This window comes from Oncorhynchus clarkii, chromosome 17 (genome assembly GCF_045791955.1).
Source record: "Oncorhynchus clarkii lewisi isolate Uvic-CL-2024 chromosome 17, UVic_Ocla_1.0, whole genome shotgun sequence".
Taxonomy (NCBI): Eukaryota; Metazoa; Chordata; class Actinopteri; order Salmoniformes; family Salmonidae; genus Oncorhynchus; species Oncorhynchus clarkii.
Genome location: NC_092163.1, coordinates 6,328,202 through 6,351,155, shown reverse-complemented (window position 1 = coordinate 6,351,155; position 22,954 = coordinate 6,328,202). Strand labels below are relative to the sequence as shown.

Sequence of the window (22,954 nt, the reverse complement as noted above, 5' to 3'; positions counted from 1 at the left end):
GATTTCATGTTGAATTCACTTTAGTTGAGGACTCAAAGAAATGTAAATAGAAACTAGATGTTGAACTGACGTCTGTGCCCAGTGGGCTGGTTTGAATAAGCAGCAGGTGTTGGATCGATATCCACCTTAGTAGCTAAGTTTCCATGTAATTTGAGACAGATTTTCATGTGAATATTCTCAAATCTGCATAAAACAATATATACATTTTCCCACCAGAAATGTTTCTATCAAACAGACTTATTGTGGATTAAAGGCTTTGCGTGACAAATAAATAACTTTTGCTGTTAAATTCTATCGCATTTTCAACTCTTCTCATTATATAGAAAACGTGCTCTGTAGCCAACAGCTCACAGATACAGTGCAGGTACATGATTACATGATGAGATTATTATTATTATTATTATTATTGGTACGTAGTGCACAAAAAAATAACGTTTGCTGTTAATTAAATTCCCGAATGAACCGAATGAAAAATACAAGTTAAATTGGTTTCCATTTTCAACTCTACTGATCTTCTTTTTGTTACGTTGAGTTCTATAGAAAACGTGCTCTTGTCCCGTGCACTGTAGCCAACAGCTCACAGATACAGTGCTGGTAGGCTAGCTACATGATGAGATTATTATTGATGAGAGAGATATTATTTTATTTGTCAAATGGCAACCAAGCATCAATCATCATGTCATCATGTCACAAGACCATAAGACCATCAAAATGTATTGGAAAGGAGCATCAAGCTCATCACATGTAGTTTCACCACCCTGTGAAGTTCATAATTTATTTCATCTGTAGCCTAATAAACTGCATGGTTTCCCAAGTCATAGTGGGAGGATCACACAACATATCATCATGTGACTCCAAGTTAACTCAGATAAGATGGTTATTATGGTTTTAGTCTGGTTTTAGACCCCATCATAGCACTGAGACTGCACTTGTGAAGGTGGTAAATGACCTTTTAATGGCGTCAGATCGAGGCTCTGCATCTGTCCTCGTGCTCCGAGACCTTAGTGCTGCTTTTGATACCATCGATCACCACATTCTTTTGGAGAGATTGGAAACCCAAATTGGTCTGCACGGACAAGTTCTGGCCTGGTTTAGATCTTATGTGTCGGAAAGATATCAGTTTGTCTCTGTGAATGGTTTGTCCTCTGACAAATCAACTGTAAATGTTGGTGTTCGTCAAGGTTCCGTTTTAGGACAACTATTGTTTTCACTATATATTTTACCTCTTGGAGATGTCATTCGAAAACATAATGTTAACTTTCACTGCTATGTGGATGACACACAGCTGTACATTTCAATGAAACATGGTGAAGCCCCAAAATTGCCCTCGCAAGAAGTCTGTGTTTCAGACATAAGGAAGTGGATGGCTGCAAACTTTCTACTTTTAAACTCGGACAAAACAGAGATGCTTGTTCTAGGTCCCAAGAAACAAAGAGATCTTCTGTTGAATCTGACAATCAACCGTAATGGTTGTACAGTCGTCTCAAATAAAACTGTGAAGGACCTCGGCGTTACTCTGGACCCTGATCTCTCTTTTGACGAACATATCAAGACTGTTTCAAGGACAGCTTTTTTCCATTTACATAACATTGCAAAAATCAGAAACTTTCTGTCCAAACCTGATGCAGAAAAATTAATCCATGCTTTTGTTACTTCTAGGTTAGACTACTGCAATGCTCTACTTTCCGGATACCCGGATAAAGCACTAAATAGACTTCAGTTAGTGCTAAATACGGCTGCTAGAATCCTGACTAGAACCAAAGAATTTGATCATATTACTCCAGTGCTAGTCTCTCTACACTGGCTTCCTGTTAAGGTTTTACTGCTAACCTACAAAGCATTACATGGGCTTGCTCCTAACTTTCTTTCCGATTTGGTCCTGCCGTACATACCTACACGTACGCTTCGGTCACAAGACGTAGGCCTCCTATTTGTCCCTAGAATTTCTAAGCAAACAGCTGGAGGCAGGGCTTTCTACAATAGAGCTCCATTTTTATGGAATGGTCTGCCTACCCATGTGAGAGACGCAGACTCGGTCTCAACCTTTAAGTCTTTACTGAAAACTCATCTCTTCAGTGGGTCATATGATTAAGTGTAGTCTGGCCCAGGAGTGTGAAGGTGAACGAAAAGGCTCTGGAGCAACGCACAGCCCTTGCTGTCTCTGCCTGTCCGGTTCCCCTGTCCCCACTGGGATTCTCTGCCTCTAACCCTATTACAGGGGCTGAGTCACTGGCTTACTGGCTTACTGGGGCTCTCTCATACCGTCCCTGGGAGGGGTGCGTCACCTGAGTGGGTTGATTCACTGATGTGGTCGTCCTGTCTGGGTGTCGTCCTTGGCTGTGCTTAGGCAAAGTGGGTGGGGTTATATCCTTCCTGTTTGGCCCTGTCTGGGGGTGTCCTCGGATGGGGCCACAGTGTCTCCTGACCCCTCCTGTCTCAGCCTCCAGTATTTATGCTGCAGTAGTTTATCTGTCGGGGGGCTAGGGTCAGTTTGTTATATCTGGAGTACTTCTCCTGTCCTATTCGGTGTCCTGTGTGAATTTAAGTGTGCTCTCTCTAATTCTCTCTTTCTCTCTTTCTTTCTCTCTCTCGGAGGACCTGAGCCCTAGGACCATGCCTCAGGACTACCTGACATGATGACTCCTTGCTGTCCCCAGTCCACCTGGCCGTGCTGCTGCTCCAGTTTCAACTGTTCTGCCTTATTATTATTGGACCATGCTGGTCATTTATGAACATTTGAACATCTTGGCCATGTTCTGTTATAATCTCCACCCGGCACAGCCAGAAGAGGACTGGCCACCCCACATAGCCTGGTTCCTCTCTAGGTTTCTTCCTACGTTTTGGCCTTTCTAGGGAGTTTTTCCTAGCCACCGTGCTTCTACACCTGCATTGCTTGCTGTTTGGGGTTTTAGGCTGGGTTTCTGTACAGCACTTTGAGATATCAGCTGATGTATATAAATAAATGTGATTTGATTTTAATTTGAGTGAGTAGGTGTGTCCAAACTGTTGACTGGTCCTGTATATAAACTGTAATACTGGGATGCAAACTCAAAATGTAATACATTTCAACTCTATATCTGACATGGTATAGGTAGGTGTCTTCTGTTGTTTTGAAGATCTGCTTTATTACTGTCACTTTTAGTGAGTTTGGTATATGTAGGAGGGCCAAGCACAGGAAGTAGCTCTTTTCACTAGTTTAGTTGGAATAGAGTCCAGTATGCAGCTTGAAGGTTTAGAGGCCATGACTATTTTAATGGAATGTGTCAAGAGATACAAGATTTTAAAAAATCTAGTGTTCCCATTGATCTGAGGTCCTGGCAGTTTCGTGCAGACTCAGGACAACTGAGTTTTGGAGAAATACGCAGATTCAAAGAGTAGTCCGTCATTTTCTTTTCTAATGATCGTGAATTAGAATAATCATTTTATTTCCATGATTCCAATAGTTCACCCAAGTGTTTTTGCTCTAAATCGCAAGTTAAATCGCAATTGCAACATTTGGTAAAAAATTAAGGCCTAGATTGTTTGCCCATATCGTGCAGCCCTACGTGGCTGTATGGAAATTATCTCAAATTAGTGCAGGAAATGCATAAAGTGATCAAAATGCAGAACATTTATTTTGGGCTGAATTGAAAGACCCATTCAAATCCCTTAGAATGTTTGTGTTGTCACCCCAGGGTCAGAATACTACTCATAAATAACATTTAGAATTTAGAATGTTTGTGTTGGCACCCCAGGGTCACAATACTACTCATAAAGAACATTTAGAATTTAGAATGTTTGTGTTGCCACCCCAGGGTCAGAATACTACTCATAAAGAACATTTAGAATGTTTGTGTTGCCACCCCAGGGTCACAATACTACTCATAAAGAACATTTAGAATGTTTGTGTTGCCACCCCAGGGTCAGAATACTACTCATAAAGAACATTTAGAATGTTTGTGTTGCCACCCCAGGGTCACAATACTACTCATAAATAACATTTAGAATGTTTGTGTTGCCACCCCAGGGTCAGAATACTACTCATAAATAACATTTAGAATTTAGAATGTTTGTGTTGCCACCCCAGGGTCACAATACTACTCATAAAGAACATTTAGAATGTTTGTGTTGTCACCACAGGGTCAGAATACTACTCATAAAGAACATTTAGAATGTTTGTGTTGTCACCCCAGGGTCAGAATACTACTCATAAAGAACATTTAGAATGTTTGTGTTGTCACCCCAGGGTCAGAATACTACTCATAAATAACATTTAGAATGTTTGTGTTGCCACCCCAGGGTCACAATACTACTCATAAAGAACATTTAGAATGTTTGTGTTGTCACCCCAGGGTCAGAATACTACTCATAAAGAACATTTAGAATGTTTGTGTTGCCACCACAGGGTCACAATACTACTCATAAATAACATTTAGAATGTTTGTGTTGCCACCCCAGGGTCACAATACTACTCATAAATAACATTTAGAATTTAGAATGTTTGTGTTGCCACCCCAGGGTCAGAATACTACTCATAAATAACATTTAGAATGTTTGTGTTGCCACCCCAGGGTCACAATACTACTCATAAATAACATTTAGAATTTAGAATGTTTGTGTTGCCACCCCAGGGTCACAATACTACTCATAAATAACATTTAGAATGTTTGTGTTGCCACCCCAGGGTCACAATACTACTCATAAATAACATTTAGAATTTAGAATGTTTGTGTTGCCACCCCAGGGTCAGAATACTACTCATAAATAACATTTAGAATGTTTGTGTTGCCACCCAGGTCACAATACTACTCATAAAGAACATTTAGAATTTAGAATGTTTGTGTTGCCACCCCAGGGTCACAATACTACTCATAAAGAACATTTAGAATTTAGAATGTTTGTGTTGCCACCCCAGGGTCACATTACTACTCATAAAGAACATTTAGAATGTTTGTGTTGCCACCCCAGGGTCAGAATACTACTCATAAATAACATTTAGAATGTTTGTGTTGCCACCCCAGGGTCAGAATACTACTCATAAATAACATTTAGAATGTTTGTGTTGCCACCCCAGGGTCACAATACTACTCGTAAATAACATTTAGAATTTAGAATGTTTGTGTTGCCACCCCAGGGTCAGAATACTACTCATAAAGAACATTTAGAATGTTTGTGTTGCCACCCCAGGGTCAGAATACTACTCATAATTAACATTTAGAATGTTTGTGTGGCCACCACAGGGTCACAATACTACTCATAAAGAACATTTAGAATTTAGAATGTTTGTGTTGCCACCCCAGGGTCACAATACTACGAGATAGAACCTGTTGTATGAGATAGAACCTGTTGTATGAGATAGAACCTGTTGTATGAGATATAACCTGTTGTATGAGATAGAACCTGTTGTATGAGATAGAACCTGTTGTATGAGATAGAACCTGTTGTATGATATAGAACCTGTTGTATGAGATAGAACCTGTTGTATGAGATAGAACCTGTTGTATGAGAAATAACCTGTTGTATGAGATAGAACCTGTTGTATGAGATAGAACCTGTTGTATGAGATAGAACCTGTTGTATGAGAAATAACCTGTTGTATGAGATAGAACCTGTTGTATGAGATAGAACCTGTTGTACGAGATAGAACCTGTTGTATGAGAAAGAACCTGTTGTATGAGATAGAACCTGTTGTATGAGATAGAACCTGTTGTATGAGATATAACCTGTTGTATGAGAAAGAACCTGTTGTATGAGATAGAACCTGTTGTATGAGATATAACCTGTTGTATGAGAAAGAACCTGTTGTATGAGAAAGAACCTGTTGTATGAGATAGAACCTGTTGTATGAGATAGAACCTGTTGTATGAGATAGAACCTGTTGTATGAGATAGAACCTGTTGTATGAGATAGAACCTGTTGTATGAGATAGAACCTGTTAAAGTTCTGCTTCACAGCACCTATACAAAATCACGATCCCACAACCTAAGGTGGAAAAAAAGGGCTGCCTAAGTATGATCCCCAATCAGAGACAACAATAGACAGCTGCCTCTGATTGGGAACAGGCCAAACAAAAGAAATAGGACAACTAAATCACACCCTAACCAAATAGAGAAATAGAAAAGCTCTCTAAGGCCAGGGCGTGACACCTAATCGCGGAAATGTCACAACCACTACCGGAGGTTGTATGGATTCAGTGAGTAAATCAACCACCATCACCTACTCCTGTGGGTTTCTGTTCTCTTTCCCAGATAAAGCGCACACTCTCCAAAACAGCATGGCCTTGCCAGATGGTTGTTCTTCAAAATCAACAAACAAAAAAAGGTTAACTAAGAAGAAGCGAGGCTCAAGAGGTGTTATCAGGAACAGATTACGGAGGCGGGGAAGAACTCACCCAGGGTGATCACCCTGTCAAAATGTGCGGGTCATTAAATAACAAACTGGACGAGTTAGCGGCTACTCATGGGTACTATATTGTGATCACTACATCTAATGGATCTGGATGCTGCTTTAAAACCCATTTCTGCAGCATTAGTAAAGATATGATCAAAACATGTTGATGATTTCATTCCTCTACTGTTTGTAACTACCCTGGTAGGTTGATTGATAACCTGAACAAGGTTGCCAGCACTGGTTACAGTTTGAAGTTTATTCCTGAGTAGGCAGCTTGATGAGAGCCAGTCAATATTTAAATCACCCAGAAAATATACTTCTCTGTTGATATCATATACATTATCAAGCATTTCACACATATTATCCAGATACTGACTGTTAGCACTTGGTGATCTATAGCAACTTCCCACCAGAATGGGCTTTAGGTGAGGCAGATGAACCTGTAGCCATATTACTTCAACAGTATTTCACATTAGATCGTCTCTAAGCTTTACAGGAATGTGGTTCTGAAAATAAACAGCAACACCGCCTCCGTTGACATTTCTGTCTTTTCGGTAGATGTTATGTGTTATGTTATGTGTTGCTGCCACTGTATCACCAAAGGTTTTTAATGCTTATCAGAGGTAGACTTACTCCTGTTATTTACATTGGAGCTGATAGTATAGGGTGAGCTGCATGAAGTGGTCTTACTGCTATTGCACACTGCCTCAGTGCTAACAGTGTAACAATGGTTTATGATTACTCATGATTACTGCTTACAATAGCTGTAGGACAAACAGATGTATTCGGTGCAATTAGGGGTACATAAATTAAATGACTTATATTGTGTTTTCCAATACACCTAAAATCATGTACATTTGATGCAGCATTATGATGACTCATTGTCACAATGGAAGGGATTAACTGAGCTGATCTTGGATCAAGAGAGCCAAGATGATTGGGATCATTTACCAGTCATTGTTTCAACACAGCCTTGAAAAGCGTGGACACAGTCCAGGAGCCAAGAAGATTTGGATGGACTCCGTCATTCCTGTAGAGTATCGTCTGTTTCCAGAAAGTGTCAAAGTTATCAATAAAAGTGACTCCAGCAGAGCTACAATTGTCTTTTAGCCAGGTGTGTAATGCCAGGACTGTTTTGCATTGAGGAGTACACCACATCAGTCACTGGCTTTAGAAATAAGTGCATTGAGGACGTCGTCCCCACAGTGACTGTACGTACATACCCCAACCAGAAGCCATGGACTACAGAAAACATTCGCACTAAGCTAAAGGGTAGGAGCTGCCGCTTTCAAGGTGCTGGACTCTTTAACCGGAAGCTTCTAAGAAATCCTGCTATGCCCTCCGACGAACCATCAAACAAGTCAATACAGGGCTAAGATTGAATCGTACTACACCGGCTCCGAAGCCCGTCGGATGTGGCAGGGTTTGCAAACTATTACAGACTACAAAGGGAAGCACAGCCACGAGCTGCCCAGTTACACGAGCCTACCAGACGAGCTAAATCACTTCTATGCTCGCTTCGAGGCAAGCAACACTGAGGCATGCATGAGGGCATCAGCTGTTCCAGACTAGAATATATGCCATTTAGCAGACACTTTTATCCAAAGTGATTTGCAGTCATGTGTGCAAACACTTTAAATATGGGTGGTCCCAGGAATCAAACCCACTAATCTGGTTTGAATAGCACCATACTCTACCAACTGAGCTACAGGACCACAAGGAATGATAAAGGAATGACGCAGATAAACACACACCACACACACACACACCACACATACAGCCTGAGTTTGAAAAATCTAATTTAATCAAAGACGTAACATTGAAACTGACATACTCCATATTTAGTTCAAATAAATGCTATTTGTCACATGAATACAACAGCTGTAGACCTCACTGTGAAATGCTGAATACAACAGCTGTAGACCTCACTGTGAAATGCTGAATACAACAGCTGTAGACCTCACTGTGAAATGCTGAATACAGCAGGTGGACTTCACTGTGAAATGCTTACTGACAAGCACTTAACCAACAATGTAGTTAAGAAAAATAAGAGTTAAGAAAATATTTACTAAATAAACGAAAGAAAAAAAAGTAACACAATAAAATAACAATAACGAGGCAAAATACAGGGGGTACCAGTACAGAGTTAATGTGGAGGCTATATACAGGAGGTACCGGTACAGAGTTAATGTGGAGGCTATATACAGCAGGTACCGGTACAGAGTCAATGTGGAGGCTTTATACAGGGGGTACCAGCACAGAGTCAATGTGGAGGCTATATACAGGGGGTACCAGTACAGAGTTAATGTGGAGGCTATATACAGGGGATACCAGTACAGAGTCAATGTGGAGGCTATATACAGGAGGTACTTGTACATAGTGAATGTGGAGGCTATATACAGGAGGTACCAGTACAGAGTCAATGTGGAGGCTATATATAGGAGGTACCAGTACAGAGTCAATGTGGAGGCTATATACAGGGGGTACCAGTACAGAGTCAATGTGGAGGCTATATATAGGAGGTACCAGTACAGAGTCAATGTGGAGGCTATATACAGGGGGTACCAGTACAGAGTCAATGTGGAAGCTATATACAGGGGGTACCGGTACAGAGTCAATGTGGAGGCTATATACAGGGGGTACCAGTACAGAGTCAATGTGGAGGTTATATACAGGAGGTACCAGTACAGAGTCAATGTGGAGGCTATATACAGGAGATACCAGTACAGAGTTAATCTGAATAACTTCAACATGGACAATATGAGAACACTGATGGCTCAACATGGTTTTCTGAGGGATGACGGCTTCATATTCATTCCATATTCTCTGCTCAACAACACTGACTGAGAATCAATCTGGTTGATTCTCTGCTCACAACAAACTTTGCTGTGTCCAGGCTGTCACTTCTGTCATCAGCTACTAACACCAGTGCTGCACCTTTGTCCTTGTCCCTGGATGACGGCTTCCTGCTCCCTCTTCCATAGTGAGAACACTGCTGACTCAACATGGGCTTCCTGGTTATGAAAGAAAGTGTGATGGTCAATGGTAGCCACTCCCATTGTTTGAAGCAGTTGTGGTCTTTGTTGGCATGTATCCAGACCCCAGAATGGTAGTAGAAAGGAGCCTGTTCCCTGCATGCTTCCTCACAATCATTGGCTGCCTCAACCACACCCCCACCTGACTTCATTCCTACAGCCTTCATCTCCGTCCCTGGAGTCTCTTCACTGACTGATCTTCATTCCTACAGCCTTCATCTCCGTCCCTGGAGTCTCTTCACTGACTGATCTTCATTCCTACAGCCTTCATCTCCATCCCTGGAGTCTCTTCACTGTCTGATCTTCATTCCTACAGCCTTCATTACCGTCCCTGGAGTCTCTTCACTGTCTGATCTTCATTCCTACAGCCTTCATCTCCGTCCCTGGAGTCTCTTCACCGAGTAAGTATAGATAGTATAAGAAACCTGTCCCATTCTACTTGTCTATTATCTTTGTTTAGAAATAGTCATTTGTGTGACCTACTGATTTTCCCTACAATTTATTTATTTTTCAATGCCAACAGACAATTTGTTAGTTCGTTTGACATGGTGGGTTCTTTTTGTGTCAGTAAAAATGTAAAGTGAGAAATGGCGATGGAAACTCCTTTATGCGCAAATATTTATATAATAACCATCACATCTTAGTTAACTTGGAGTCACGTGATGAAATGTTGATTGTTCCTCCCACTACGATTTGGGAACCCATGCAGTTTATTAGGCTACAGATGAAATAAGTTATGAACTTCACAGGGTGGTGAAAGTGCACGTGATGAGCTTGGGCTGGCAGGGTAGCCTAGTGGTTAGAGAGTTGGACTAGTAACCGAAAGGTTGCAAGTTCATATCCCCGAGCTGACAAGGTACAAATCTGTCGTTCTGCAGTTAACCCACTGTTCCTAGACCAGTTAACCCACTGTTCCTAGACCAGTTAACCCACTGTTCCTAGACCAGTTAACCCACTGTTCCTAGACCAGTTAACCCACTGTTCCTAGACCAGTTAACCCACTGTTCCTAGACTAGTTAACCCACTGTTCCCAGGCCGTCATTGAAAATGTGAATTTGTTCTTGACCTTAAATAAAAATGCTCCTTTCCAATACATTTTGAGGGTCTTATTCTGGTGACATTTGACAAATAAAATAATAATCTCATCATTCGGGTAACAACGTTTATTCAACCAGTCGGAGGCTTGTAAAATGCCTGTTGTTATGGTGACATATTTGAAGGTCTTATTCTGATTATCAATGGTGCTGGAGGAATGACACACTCAGATAAACACACAATGTCAGACTTTAAAAAAGGACCATTTAAACACATGGAATCTGATCTACTCTGTATTCAAACTGACAGACTCCATATTCACTTCATGTTTTCTAATGAAAACATACAAATATATTTTAGAGTATGCTTTGTACAATTCAATTTCATTTGGTATAAACAATTAAACACATTCAACAATATAAGACAACGGGAGCACTGTGTATGTTCTCTGATGAATTTTAAGTCAATGTGATGTGAAATATCAGTTTACACAGTAGGATAAGTTATTTTTCTCTGTGTGGATCCTCACCTGCCTTATAAGTGACATTTGCAAGGCTTCTCCCATGGGTGTATTCTCTCGTGTCTTTTCAGGCTCCCTAAATGGTTAAAACTCATTCCACACAGGGAGCAATGGAAAGACTTCGGTGTGTGTCCACATGTCTTTTCAGGCTTCCTAACCTGGTAAACCTAGATCCACACTGAGAGCAGTGGTAAGGCTTATCCCCTGTGTGTATTTGCTCATGAGCTTTCATGTTTCCTAACATGCTAAAACTCTTTCCACACTGGGCGCAACGGTATGGCTTCTCCCCAGTGTGTATTCGCAGATGAGACTGCAGGTTTCCTAACATGCGAAAACTCTTTCCACAATGGGTGCAATGGTATGGCTTCTCCCCTGTGTGTAATCGTGCATGAGATTGCAGGTTTCCTAACGAGCCAAAACTCTTTCCACACTGGGCGCAACGGTATGGCTTCTCCCCTGTGTGTATTCGCTCATGAGTTATTAGGCCTCCTAACCTGTTAAAACTCTTTCCACAATGGGAGCAGTGGTAAGGCTTCTCCCCTGTGTGTATTCGGCCATGAACTTTCAGGCTTCCTTGCTGTCTAAAACCTTTTCCACAATGGGAGCAGTGGTAAGGCTTCTCCCCTGTGTGTATTCGGCCATGAGCTTTCAGGCTTCCTTGCTGTCTAAAACACTTTCCACACTGGGAGCAGTGGTAAGGCTTTTCCCCTGTGAGACTCTTCTCATGTCTTTTCAGGCTTCCTAACTTGGCAAAACTCTTTCCAATCTGGGAGCAGAGTCTTGCTGGTTTGGACGTCTCTGGTTCCTCCAAGTTTGGTTTTCCTCCTGCCAAAGACAGTGTTTATTTAAAGAGAGAACATAATTAAATCTCCACATGATAAAACTGCCTTGCTATGAGGTTTAATCCAAATCAGATCCCTCAATAACCGGAGGTCAGTTTTCAAACATTTCATCATTTAAAACAATCTTGGTGTGATTTTAAAACAAATGTTGTAGAGCTTCCTGGTAATATGTTTACTTACTTATTCATATTCTTAATTTTCTTTCTGTTTTAGAAGTCAGAACACAAACAACTAAACAGTTCTACGACACTCAAGACACAGACATCTCTGGATTCCTATCGAGCAGGTGGTTCTAAATATATAACCTTCATAGCTGTATGATACAGAATGCGACCTACACACTTCCTTAAACCTAAAATAAGTAATTTTGTCAAAAAACAATATTTTTTTTCATTGGAGACAAAGCACCTCTGTAACATCTCCCCGTTGTCTCAATGGTTTGACACATGATGTTGAAATGGCACATTTTTTTATTTAGATTAGATCATTTTGATTAATCACTAATGGAATGGTATTTTGGGTAAAATAAAAATAATGAAATATTTGGGGCAGACTTTTTAAAAAGGATTATTATATTTATATTTTTTACCCCCTTTTTTGCCCCAATTTTCGTCAATTGTCTCATCGCTACAACTCCCGTACGGACTCGGGAGAGGCGAACGTCATGCGTCCTCCGAAACACAACCGCAATGCATCTTGACACGATGCACAATTAACCCAGAAGCCAGACGCACTTATGTGTCGGAGGAAATACCTTACACCTGGCGACCGTGTCAGCGTGCATTAGCCCGGCCCGCCACAGGAGAGCACGATGGGACAAGGACATCCTGACCGGCCAAACCCTCCCCCAACCCGGACGACGCCGGACCAATTGGCTCTCCCGGTTGTGGTCGGCTGCGACACAGCTGGGTATCAAACCAGAATCTGTCGGCAAACGGTGACTACTTTGAAGATTCACTTAACCCTTTTTTGGTTACTATATGATTTCATATGTAATATTTTATAGCTTTGATGTCTTGTCACAACACAACTGATTGGCTCAAACGCATTAAGAAGGAAAGAAATTACACAAATTCCCAAGGCACATCTGTTAATTAATTGAAATGCATTCCAGGTGACTTCCTCATGAAGCTGGTTGAGAGAAGGCCAAGAGTGTGCAAGGCAAAGGGTGGCTACTTTGAATAATTTGTTTAACACTTTTGGTTACTGTATGATTCCATAAGTGTTATTTCATAGTTTTGATGTCTTCACTACTATTCTACAATGTAGAAAATAGTACAAATAAAGAAAAACCCTTGAATGAGTAGTTGTGTGTCCTAACTTTTGACTGGTAGTGTATATGGTCGATTCCGTGGGAAAGTCAACCTGAACATGTGTAACGGAGGTGAGAACGTGCCGTAAATTCACTTCACAGCTAGCTTGAAACGTCACAGATGGAGCTGTCCAACTGGTACCAGCTATTAAATCAAATCACATTTTATTGTTAACATACACATGGTTAGCAGATGTTAATGTGAGTGTAGCGAAATGCTTGTGCTTCTAGTTTCGACCAGTAGTAATAACAGTAATAACAGCAGTAATATCTAACAAGTCATCAGTAGTAATAACAGTAATAACAGCAGTAATATCAGTAATAACAGCAGTAATATCAGTAGTAACAGCAGTAATATCAGTAATAACAGCAGTAATATCAGTAATAACAGCAGTAATATCAGTAATAACAGCAGTAATAACAGTAATAACAGCAGTAATATCAGTAGTAACAGCAGTAGTAATAACAGTAATAACAGCAGTAATAACAGTAATAACAGCAGTAATATCAGTAGTAATAACAGTAATAACAGCAGTAATAACAGTAATAACAGCAGTAATAACAGTAATAACAGCAGTAATATCAGTAGTAATAACAGTAATAACAGTAGTAATAACAGTAATAACAGCAGTAATAACAGTAATAACAGCAGTAATAACAGTAATAACAGCAGTAATATCAGTAGTAATAACAGTAATAACAGTAGTAATAACAGTAATAACAGCAGTAATAACAGTAATAACAGCAGTAATAACAGTAATAACAGCAGTAATATCAGTAGTAATAACAGTAATAACAGCAGTAATAACAGTAATAACAGCAGTAATAACAGTAATAACAGCAGTAATATCAGTAGTAATAACAGTAATAACAGTAGTAATAACAGTAATAACAGCAGTAATAACAGTAATAACAGCAGTAATATCAGTAGTAACAGCAGTAATATCAGTAATAACAGCAGTAATTTCAGTAATAACAGCAGTAATATCTAACAAGTCATCTAACAATTTCACAACAACTACCGTTTACACAGTGTAAAGGAATGAATTAGAATATGTACATATAAATATATGGATGAATTAGAATATGTACATATAAATATATGGATGAGCGATGGCCGAACGGCACAGGCAAGATGCATTTTTTATTTATTTAACCAGGCAAGTCAGTTAAGAACACATTCTTATTTTCAATGACGGCCTGGGAACAGTGGGTTAACTGCCTGTTCAGGGGCAGAACGACAGATTTGTACCTTGTCAGCTCGGGGGTTTGAACTCGCAACCTTCCGGTTACTAGTCCAATGCTCTAACCACTAGAGCTACGCTGCCGCCACCTTGCAGTAGCAAGATGCAGTAGCTATTCCCTCTACAGTATATACATATGAGATGAGTAATGTAGGGTATGTAAACATTATATAAAGTGGCATTGTTTGAAGTGATACATTTATTACATCAACATTTTTTTATTATTAAAGTGACTAGAGATTTGAGTCAGTATGTTGGCAGCAGCCACTCAATGTTAGTGATGGCTGTTTAACAGTCTGATGGCCTTGAGATAGAAGCTGTTTTTCAGTCTCTCGGTCCCAGCTTTGATGCACCTGTACTGACCTCGCCTTCTGGATGATAGCGGGGTGAACAGGCAGTGGCTCGGGTGGTTGTTGAACTTGATGATCTTTTTGGCCTTCCTGTGACGTCGGGTGGTGTAGGTGAAGAAGCGCTGTTACGCCTTCTTCACCACTCTGTCTGTGTGGGTGGACCATTTCACTACTGTCCCATCGATGTGGATAGGGGGGTGCTCCCTCTGCTATTTCCTGAAGTCCACGATCATCTCCTTTGTTTTGTTGACGTTGAGTGAGGTCATTTTCCTGACACCACACTCCGAGGGCCCTCACCTCCTCGCTGTAGGCCAATTTGTCGTTGTTGGTAACCAAGCTTACCACTGTTGTGTCGTCTGCAAATTTGATGATTGAGTTGGAGGTGTGCATGGCCACGCAGTCATAGGTGAACAAGGAGTACAGGAGAGGGCTGGAGAACGCACTCTTGTGGGGCCCCAGTGTTGAGGATCAGCGGAGTGGAGATGTTGGTTCCTACCCTCACCACTTGGGGCGTCCCGTCAGAAAGTCCAGGACCCAGTTGCACAGGGCGGGGTCGAGACGCAGGGTCTCAGGCTTAATGACGAGTTCGGAGGGTACTATGGTGTTAAATGCTGAGCTGTAGTCGATTAACAGCATTCTTACATAGGTATTCCTCTTGTCCAGATGGCATAGTGCAGTATGGTGGCGATTGCGTCGTCTGTGGATCTATTGGGGCTTTAAGCAAATTGGAGTGGGTCTAGGGTGTCAGGTAGGGTGGAGGTGATACGATCCTTGACTAGGCTCTCAAAGCACTTCATGATGACGGAAGTGAGTGCTACAGAGCGGTAGTCATTTAGCTCAATTACCTTAGCTTTCTTGGGAACAGGAGCAATGGTGGCCCTCTTGAAGCATGTAGGAACAGCAGACTGGAATAGGGATTGATTGAATATGTCCGTAAACACACCAGCTGGTCTGCGCATGCTCTGAGGACGCGGCTAGGGATGCTCTCTGGGCCGGCAGCCTTGCGAGGGTTAACACGTTTAAATGTTTTACTCACGTTGCCTGCGGTGAAGGAGAGCCCGCAGGTTTTGGTAGCAGGCCGTGTCGGTGGCACTGTATTGTCCTCAAAGCGAACAAAGAAGTTGTTTCGTTTGTCTGGGATCAAGACATCGGGGTCCGCAACGGGGCTGGTTTTCTTTTTGTAGTCCGTGATTCACTGTAGACCCTGCCACATACGTCTTGTGTCTGAGCCGTTGAATTGCGACTCTAATTTGTCTCTAAACTGACGCTTAGCTTGTTTGATTGTGTTGCGGAGGGAATAGCTACACTGTTTGTTTCCGGTGGTTTGCGCTTTCAGTTTTGCGTGAATTCTGCCATCAATCCACGGTTTCTGGTTGGGGAAGGTTTTAATAATCGCCGTGGGTAAAACATCACCAATGCACTTGCTAATAAACTCACTTGCCGAATCAGCATATACATCAATGTTACTGTTTGACGCTATCCGGAACATATCCCAGTCCACGTGATCGAAGAATCTTGAAGCGTGGAATCAGATTGGTTGGACCAGCGTTGAACAGACATGAGCACGGGCGTATCCTGTTTTTAGTTTCTGTCTATAGGCTGGGAGCAACAAAATGGAGTCGTGGTCAGATTTGCCGAAAGGAGGATGGGGCTTAGTATGCGTCGTGGAAGTTAGAGTAACAATGATCCAGGATTTTGCCAGCCCAGGTCACGAATTCGATATGCTGTTTTCAGATTAGCCTTGTTAAAATCCTCAGCTACAATAAATGGAGCCTCGGGATGTGGTTTCCAGTTTACATAGAGTCCAATGAAGTTCGTTCAGGGCCGTCGAGGTGTCTGCTTGGGGGGATATACATGGCTGTGATTATAATTGAAGAGAATTCTCTTGGTAGATAACGCGATCGGCATTTGATTGTACGGAATTGTAGATCAGGTGAACAAAAGGACTTGACTTCCTGTATGTCGTTATGATGACACCACGTCTCGTTAATCATAAGGCATACACCCCCGCCCTTCTTCTTACCAGAGAGATGTTTGTTACTGTCGGCGCGATGCGTGAAGAAACCAGGTGGTTGTACCGACTGATAACGTATCCCGAGTGAGCCATGTTTCCGTGAAACTGAGAATGTTAGCTTGAAAAGTCACAGATGGAGAGATCCAGGGACACTCGAGGAAGCTAAACTGTTAGCACCACACTGACGTCATTTACACATGAACAAATAGTTAGTAATTTCCAAATTAAACCATGTTCTTTAAGGTCTATATATATATATATTAAACCATGTTCTTTAAGGTCTATATAGTATATATATATATATATATATATATATATATATATATATATATATATATAATATATTAAACCACGTTCTTTAAGGTCTATATAGTATATATATATATATTAAACCACGTTCTTTAAGGTCTATATAGTATATATATATATATATATATATATATATATATATATATATATAAACCATGTTCTTTAAGGTCTATATAGTATATATATATATATATATATATATATTAATATTATATATATATATATACCATGTTCTTTAAGTTCTATATAGTATATATATTAAACCATGTTCTTTAAGGTCTATATAGTATATATATTAAACCATGTTCTTTAAGGTCTATTTGTTGGAGTTCAGGCTTCATTTCACATGTTAAATTAGGAAATGGAATACATTTGATCCATTACAGAGACGAAGAACAAGTCTCACAAAAATTGCTTTTCATTTAATCATATTTCATAGCTTTAAGAAAAGGTTTAGAGAGCTTGTTTTAAATACATATTTGCCATCTTTAACAAGTTCTGTAGATCGGACGTTAATGAAGCAATACAGACCACATTGAAGTGTCTGGAGTTTAGTTCTAGAGTCTTGTAAAGATATGGGGTGGGGTTGACTGAGACAGGCAATGTAACATCCATCATGTTTTTAGGAACAGTTTATGTAAAACATGCATCTCTAGAGCTAACTTTCATCAAGGTTTAATATGGTCAATTGGTTTCTCTCTAAAGCTAACAGTCTAGCTTCATGTCAACTAACAGAACTCTGCTAGTTGTCATGGTAACAGATACCAGTGGGAAGATCTATTTTTAAAAAAAAAAACGTATTTATTTCACCATTATTTAACCAGGTAGGCAAGTTGAGAACACCTTTATTTAACCAGGTAGGCTAGTTGAGAACACCTTTATTTAACCAGGTAGGCTAGTTGACAACAAGTTCTCATTTACAACTGCGACCTGGCCAAGATAAAGCAGTGCAGTTCGACACATACAAACAGAGTTACACATGGAGTAAAACAAACATACAGTCAATAATACAGTAGAAACAAGTCTATATACGAAGTGAGCAAATGAGGTGAGAAGGGAGGTAAAGGCAAAAAAAGGCCATGGTGGCAAAGTAAATACAATATAGCAAGTAAAAACACTGGAATGGTTGATGTGCAGTGGAAGAATGTGCCAAAGTAGAAATAATGGGATGCAAAGGAGCAAAATAAATAAATATACAATAGGGGGAGAGGTAGTTGTTTGGGCTAAATTATAGATGGGCTATGTACAGGTGCAGTAATCTGTGAGCTGCTCTGACAGCTGGTGCTTAAAGCTAGTGAGGGAGATATGTGTTTCCAGTTTCAGAGATTTATGTAGTTCGTTCCAGTCATTGGCAGCAGAGAACTGGAAGGAGAGGCGGCCAAAGGAAGAATTGATTTTGGGGGTGACCATAGAGATATACCTGCTGGATCGCGTGCTACAGGTGGGTGCTGCTATGGTGACAAGCGAGCTGAGATAAGGGGGGACTTTACCTAGCAGGGTCTTATAGATGACCTGGAGCCAGTGGGTTTGGCGACGAGTATGAAGCGAGGGCCAGCCAATGAGAGCGTACAGGTCGCAGTGATGGGTAGTATATGGGGCTTTGGTGACAAAACGGATGGCACTGTGATAGACTGCATCGAATTTATTGAGTAGGGTATTGGAGGCTATTTTGTAAATGACATCGCCGAAGTCGAGTATCGGTAGGATGGTCAGTTTTACAAGGGTATGTTTGGCAGCATGAGTGAAGGATGATTTGTTGCGAAATAGGAAACCAATTCTAGATTTAACTTTGGATTGGCAATGTTTGATATGAGTCTAGAAGGAGAGTTTACAGCCTAACCAGACACCTAGGTTATTTATAGTTGTCCACATATTCTAAATCAGAACCATCCAGAGTAGTGATGTTGGACGGGCGGGCAGGTTCAGGCAGTGATCGTTTGAAGAGCATGCATTTAGTTTTACTTGTATTTAAGAGCAATTGGAGGCCACGGAAGGAGAGTTGTATGGCATTGAAGCTCGTCTGGAGGGTTGTTAACACAGTGTCCAAAGAAGGACCAGAAGTATACAGAATGGTGTCGTCTGCGTAGAGGTGGATCAGAGACTCACCAGCAGCAAGAGCGACATCATTGATGTATACAGAGAAGAGAGTCGGACCAAGAATTGAACCCTGTGGCACCCCCATAGAGACTGCCAGAGGCCCGAACAAAAGGCCCTCCGATTTGACACACTGAACTCTATCAGAGAAGTAGTTGGTGAACCAGACGAGGCAATCATTTGAGAAACCAAGGCTGTTGAGTCTGCAGATGAGGATGTGGTGATTGACAGAGTCGAAAGCCTTGGCCAGGTCAATGAATACGGCTGCACAGTAATGTTTCTTATCGATGGCGGTTAAGATATCATTTAGGACCTTGAGCGTGGCTGAGGTGAACCCATGACCAGCTCTGAAACCAGATTGCATAGCGGAGAAGGTACGGTGGGATTCGAAATGGTCGGCAATCCGTTTGTTGACTTGGCTTTCGAAGACCCTAGAAAGGCAGGGTAGGATAGATATAGGTCTGTAGCAGTTTGGGTCAAGAGTGTCCCCCCCTTTGAAGAGGGGGATGACCGCAGCTGCTTTCCAATCTTTGGGAATCTCAGACGACACGAAAGAGAGGTTGAACAGGCTAGTAATCATTTTATTTGTTGAAACTGAACTACAGCACTTACTTTGATGAGTCAAATCTGATCCGTTCATCTCTTCTCCTCCTCTCACAGTTCCACTCAACCCCGTTGTTTTCCTGCAGTCCACCAGCAGCACAGACAACCTCTTCATACCCAGCAGTAAGGTGCTACTGGGAGAGGCACGACACTGGGACTCCGGGAGGGAGGAGGGGGGCAGGCTAGCGTTGTCCTGGTAACCATAAAGAGGGGACACAGACACATATCATTATGGATGCTGATGTCACTGTTGTCATAAACTGCTTTACAGAAACCCAGACCCAGATAGAGCAAGCTGTATGCTAGACCAGACCGTACCATCTGGTGTACCATCTGCTGTACCATCTGGTGTTCTGATCTGGAGAGACTCTTCTCTGCCTCGTCAGCATCAGGATGTTGTTGAGGCTCCCCAGAGGATCCACCATAGTCATGTCTCTCTCCTGTGTGAACGAGAACATCAAACAGATGGTAAACTTATGATCTACTATTACAATCACAGAGTCTTACAAGAGAGATGAATATGTCTAAAAAGGGCCTAAAATGGCCACTTTCATCATGATTTTATAAAATATTGTTTACGGGTTCATTTTCTGTTAGATATTTTAAGTAAAAATGATGCACCAGTATTGAATTTTAAAATCATGTTATATTAGATAAAGTGCACTTTAATATAGACCACGTGGAGAATTCAATACATCTAATTACAAGTTCCCAGAATATATGTACCAATGGCAGATCGACCCTTAAACAATTCCAACAGTACTGAACAACATATTCAAGTGTTGAACTTCAGTAGAATGCCCCTTTAAAACACCACATTAGTTCAACAACGGCATAGTTTGTGTCCCGTTATTAAGACAGTACTCACTGGTGGTAATCAGTTCTTCAGTCTCCTCCTCCTCCTTTTTCACTCCCAAGACGTCTTCCTCTTTAATTGAGATAGCCTCCTCATCCTCTTCTTTCAATACATTCTCATCTTCCTCCTTTATGATTCTGAAAGCTTCTACCTCTTCCACTCTGACAACCTCTTTCCCATCTTCCTCTTTCAGTGTAATATCATCCTCTTCTTTCACTGTGATAGCCTCCTCTTCCTCTCTTTTCATTCTGAAAGCTTATTTCTCTAATTTCACCAGTTTCTTTCTCCGTCTTGCTTAATGAGTTTATGCTCCGGGAGATTAGCCTAATGCTGTATCAATGTTGCTAATTTCGCAAATTACGTTGAAATGAGCTAGTAGATAGGTAAACAGAATTATGTTCAAAACACGAAGAGTAATATACACAAAATTGGTCTAAAACGCTTCAATGATTCTGTTTCGTTTGCTAGCACATCACCGCGTTAGTTAAATCAATAGCCTTTTGTCGCTGTTGAAGAGGCTTCATATCCGTCCACTACTCCGTCCACATTATACGTCACGCAAGCAGCATCACCTGAAAAACTAACTTCGCCATCTGCTGACTGGAGTGGGTAACGCAGACTGGAATCTCCATTACTATGTTTATTCTGGCAAACAATGTCATAAGAAGTAATAAAAAAAACAAACAGATGTTATGTTTTCTCTTACTTCTTACAGCCAATACTTTCCTCCAGGATTGACCTGCCCATTAGGTAGGATTAGGTGACAGGTTGAAGAGGGTGGCATATTCAGAGCTAAATGGACCAAGGCTCATCACTAACAACACATAATAACACCTCACATAATGCTGCTCAAATACAATGAACACTTCTCTCACCCAGTGGCATATGGGCTATTGAGGTGAGTGTTGCTGTTGCCACATGAAGCAGTGCCCACTTTGTTTAAGGACAGATAGGACGTGGACAGACAGGGCTCTACCTGTGTAGAGCACATGCCCCTTTGCTCTTACAGTCTCTGAAGTGCCCTTTTGGGTGATGGTATAATTTGTATTCTTTTTTGGTCATAGTTATTCTTAACCCACTGCCTGCAAGTCCTTGTTAAATTCACCTCAGTGATTTGTATTTTATTTAACTTTCTGAAGAGGAAACAGCCAGGAAATACCCCTGTCTGAGTGCATTTATCTACCACTATGTGTAGCTGTTAGCGATGATGCTAATGATCCACTATGTGTAGCTGTTAGCGATGATGCTAATGATCCACTATGTGTAGCTGTTAGCGATGATGCTAATGATCCACTATGTGTAGCTATTAGCGATGATGGTAATGATCCACTATGTGTAGCTATTAGCTATGATGCTAATGATCCACTATGTGTAGCTATTAGCGATGATGCTAATGATCCACTATGTGTAGCTGTTAGCGATGATGCTAATGATCCACTAGTGTAGTTATTAGTAATGATGCTAATGATCCACTATGTGTAGCTATTAGCGATGATGCTAATGATCCACTATGTGTAGCTATTAGCTATGATGCTAATGATCCACTATGTGTAGCTATTAGCGATGATGCTAATGATCCACTATGTGTAGCTGTTAGCGATGATGCTAATGATCCACTAGTGTAGCTGTTAGCGATGATGCTAATGATCCACTATGTGTAGCTATTAGCGATGATGCTAATGATCCACTATGTGTAGCTGTTAGCGATGATGCTAATGATCCACTATGTGTAGCTATTAGCGATGATGCTAATGATCCACTATGTGTAGCTATTAGCGATGATGCTAATGATCCACTATGTGTAGCTATTAGCGATGATGCAAATGATCCACTATGTGTAGCTGTTAGCGATGATGCTAATGATCCACTATGTGTAGCTATTAGCGATGATGCAAATGATCCACTATGTGTAGCTGTTAGCGATGTTGCTAATGATCCACTATGTGTAGCTATTAGCGATGATGCTAATGATCCACTATGTGTAGCTATTAGCTATGATGCAAATGACAACCATCTTCTGGTTGATGGAAAAGATTCCCCAAAACCTGGCAGAATGATAGCATTAATCCAGTTGTGATTTGTACAGAAAACTCTTCAATCACATGTGTGCTACAGAGACACCACTGACCAAGCAAGGCTCTTGTGTGCTACAGAGACACCACTAACCAAGCAAGGCTATGGTGGTGCTACAGAGACACCACTAACCAAGCAAGGCTCTTGCTGGTGCTACAGAGACACCACTAACCAAGCAAGGCTCTTGCTGGTGCTACAGAGACACCACTAACCAAGCAAGGCTCTTGCTGGTGCTACAGAGACACCACTAACCAAGCAAGGCTATGGTGGTGCTACAGAGACACCACTAACCAAGCAA

At 41.2% G+C, this 22,954-nt stretch overlaps 1 protein-coding gene across 2 annotated transcripts in view; it reads right to left on the bottom strand.

Annotated features, from left to right (window-relative positions):
* Positions 1 to 10,552: 10,552 nt before the first annotated feature.
* LOC139370061 (zinc finger protein 665-like) overlaps positions 10,553 to 22,954 on the bottom strand; it is a 166,186-nt gene continuing 153,784 nt past the window's right edge. Inside the window, exons 1-4 of one of the 2 annotated variants that reach the window (XM_071109372.1) lie at positions 20,596 to 21,077; positions 20,070 to 20,167; positions 19,737 to 19,920; positions 10,553 to 11,784 (exon numbers count right to left, since the gene is read on the bottom strand). In XM_071109372.1, coding sequence (XP_070965473.1) covers positions 11,051 to 11,784; positions 19,737 to 19,920; positions 20,070 to 20,167; positions 20,596 to 20,830 — 1,251 coding nt within the window. In that variant the 5' untranslated portion in view covers positions 20,831 to 21,077 and the 3' untranslated portion in view covers positions 10,553 to 11,050. Of the gene's footprint in view, positions 11,785 to 15,483; positions 15,488 to 19,736; positions 19,921 to 20,069; positions 20,168 to 20,595; positions 21,078 to 22,954 lie in introns of those variants that run through there. The other variant, XM_071109371.1, reaches the window with a different exon arrangement.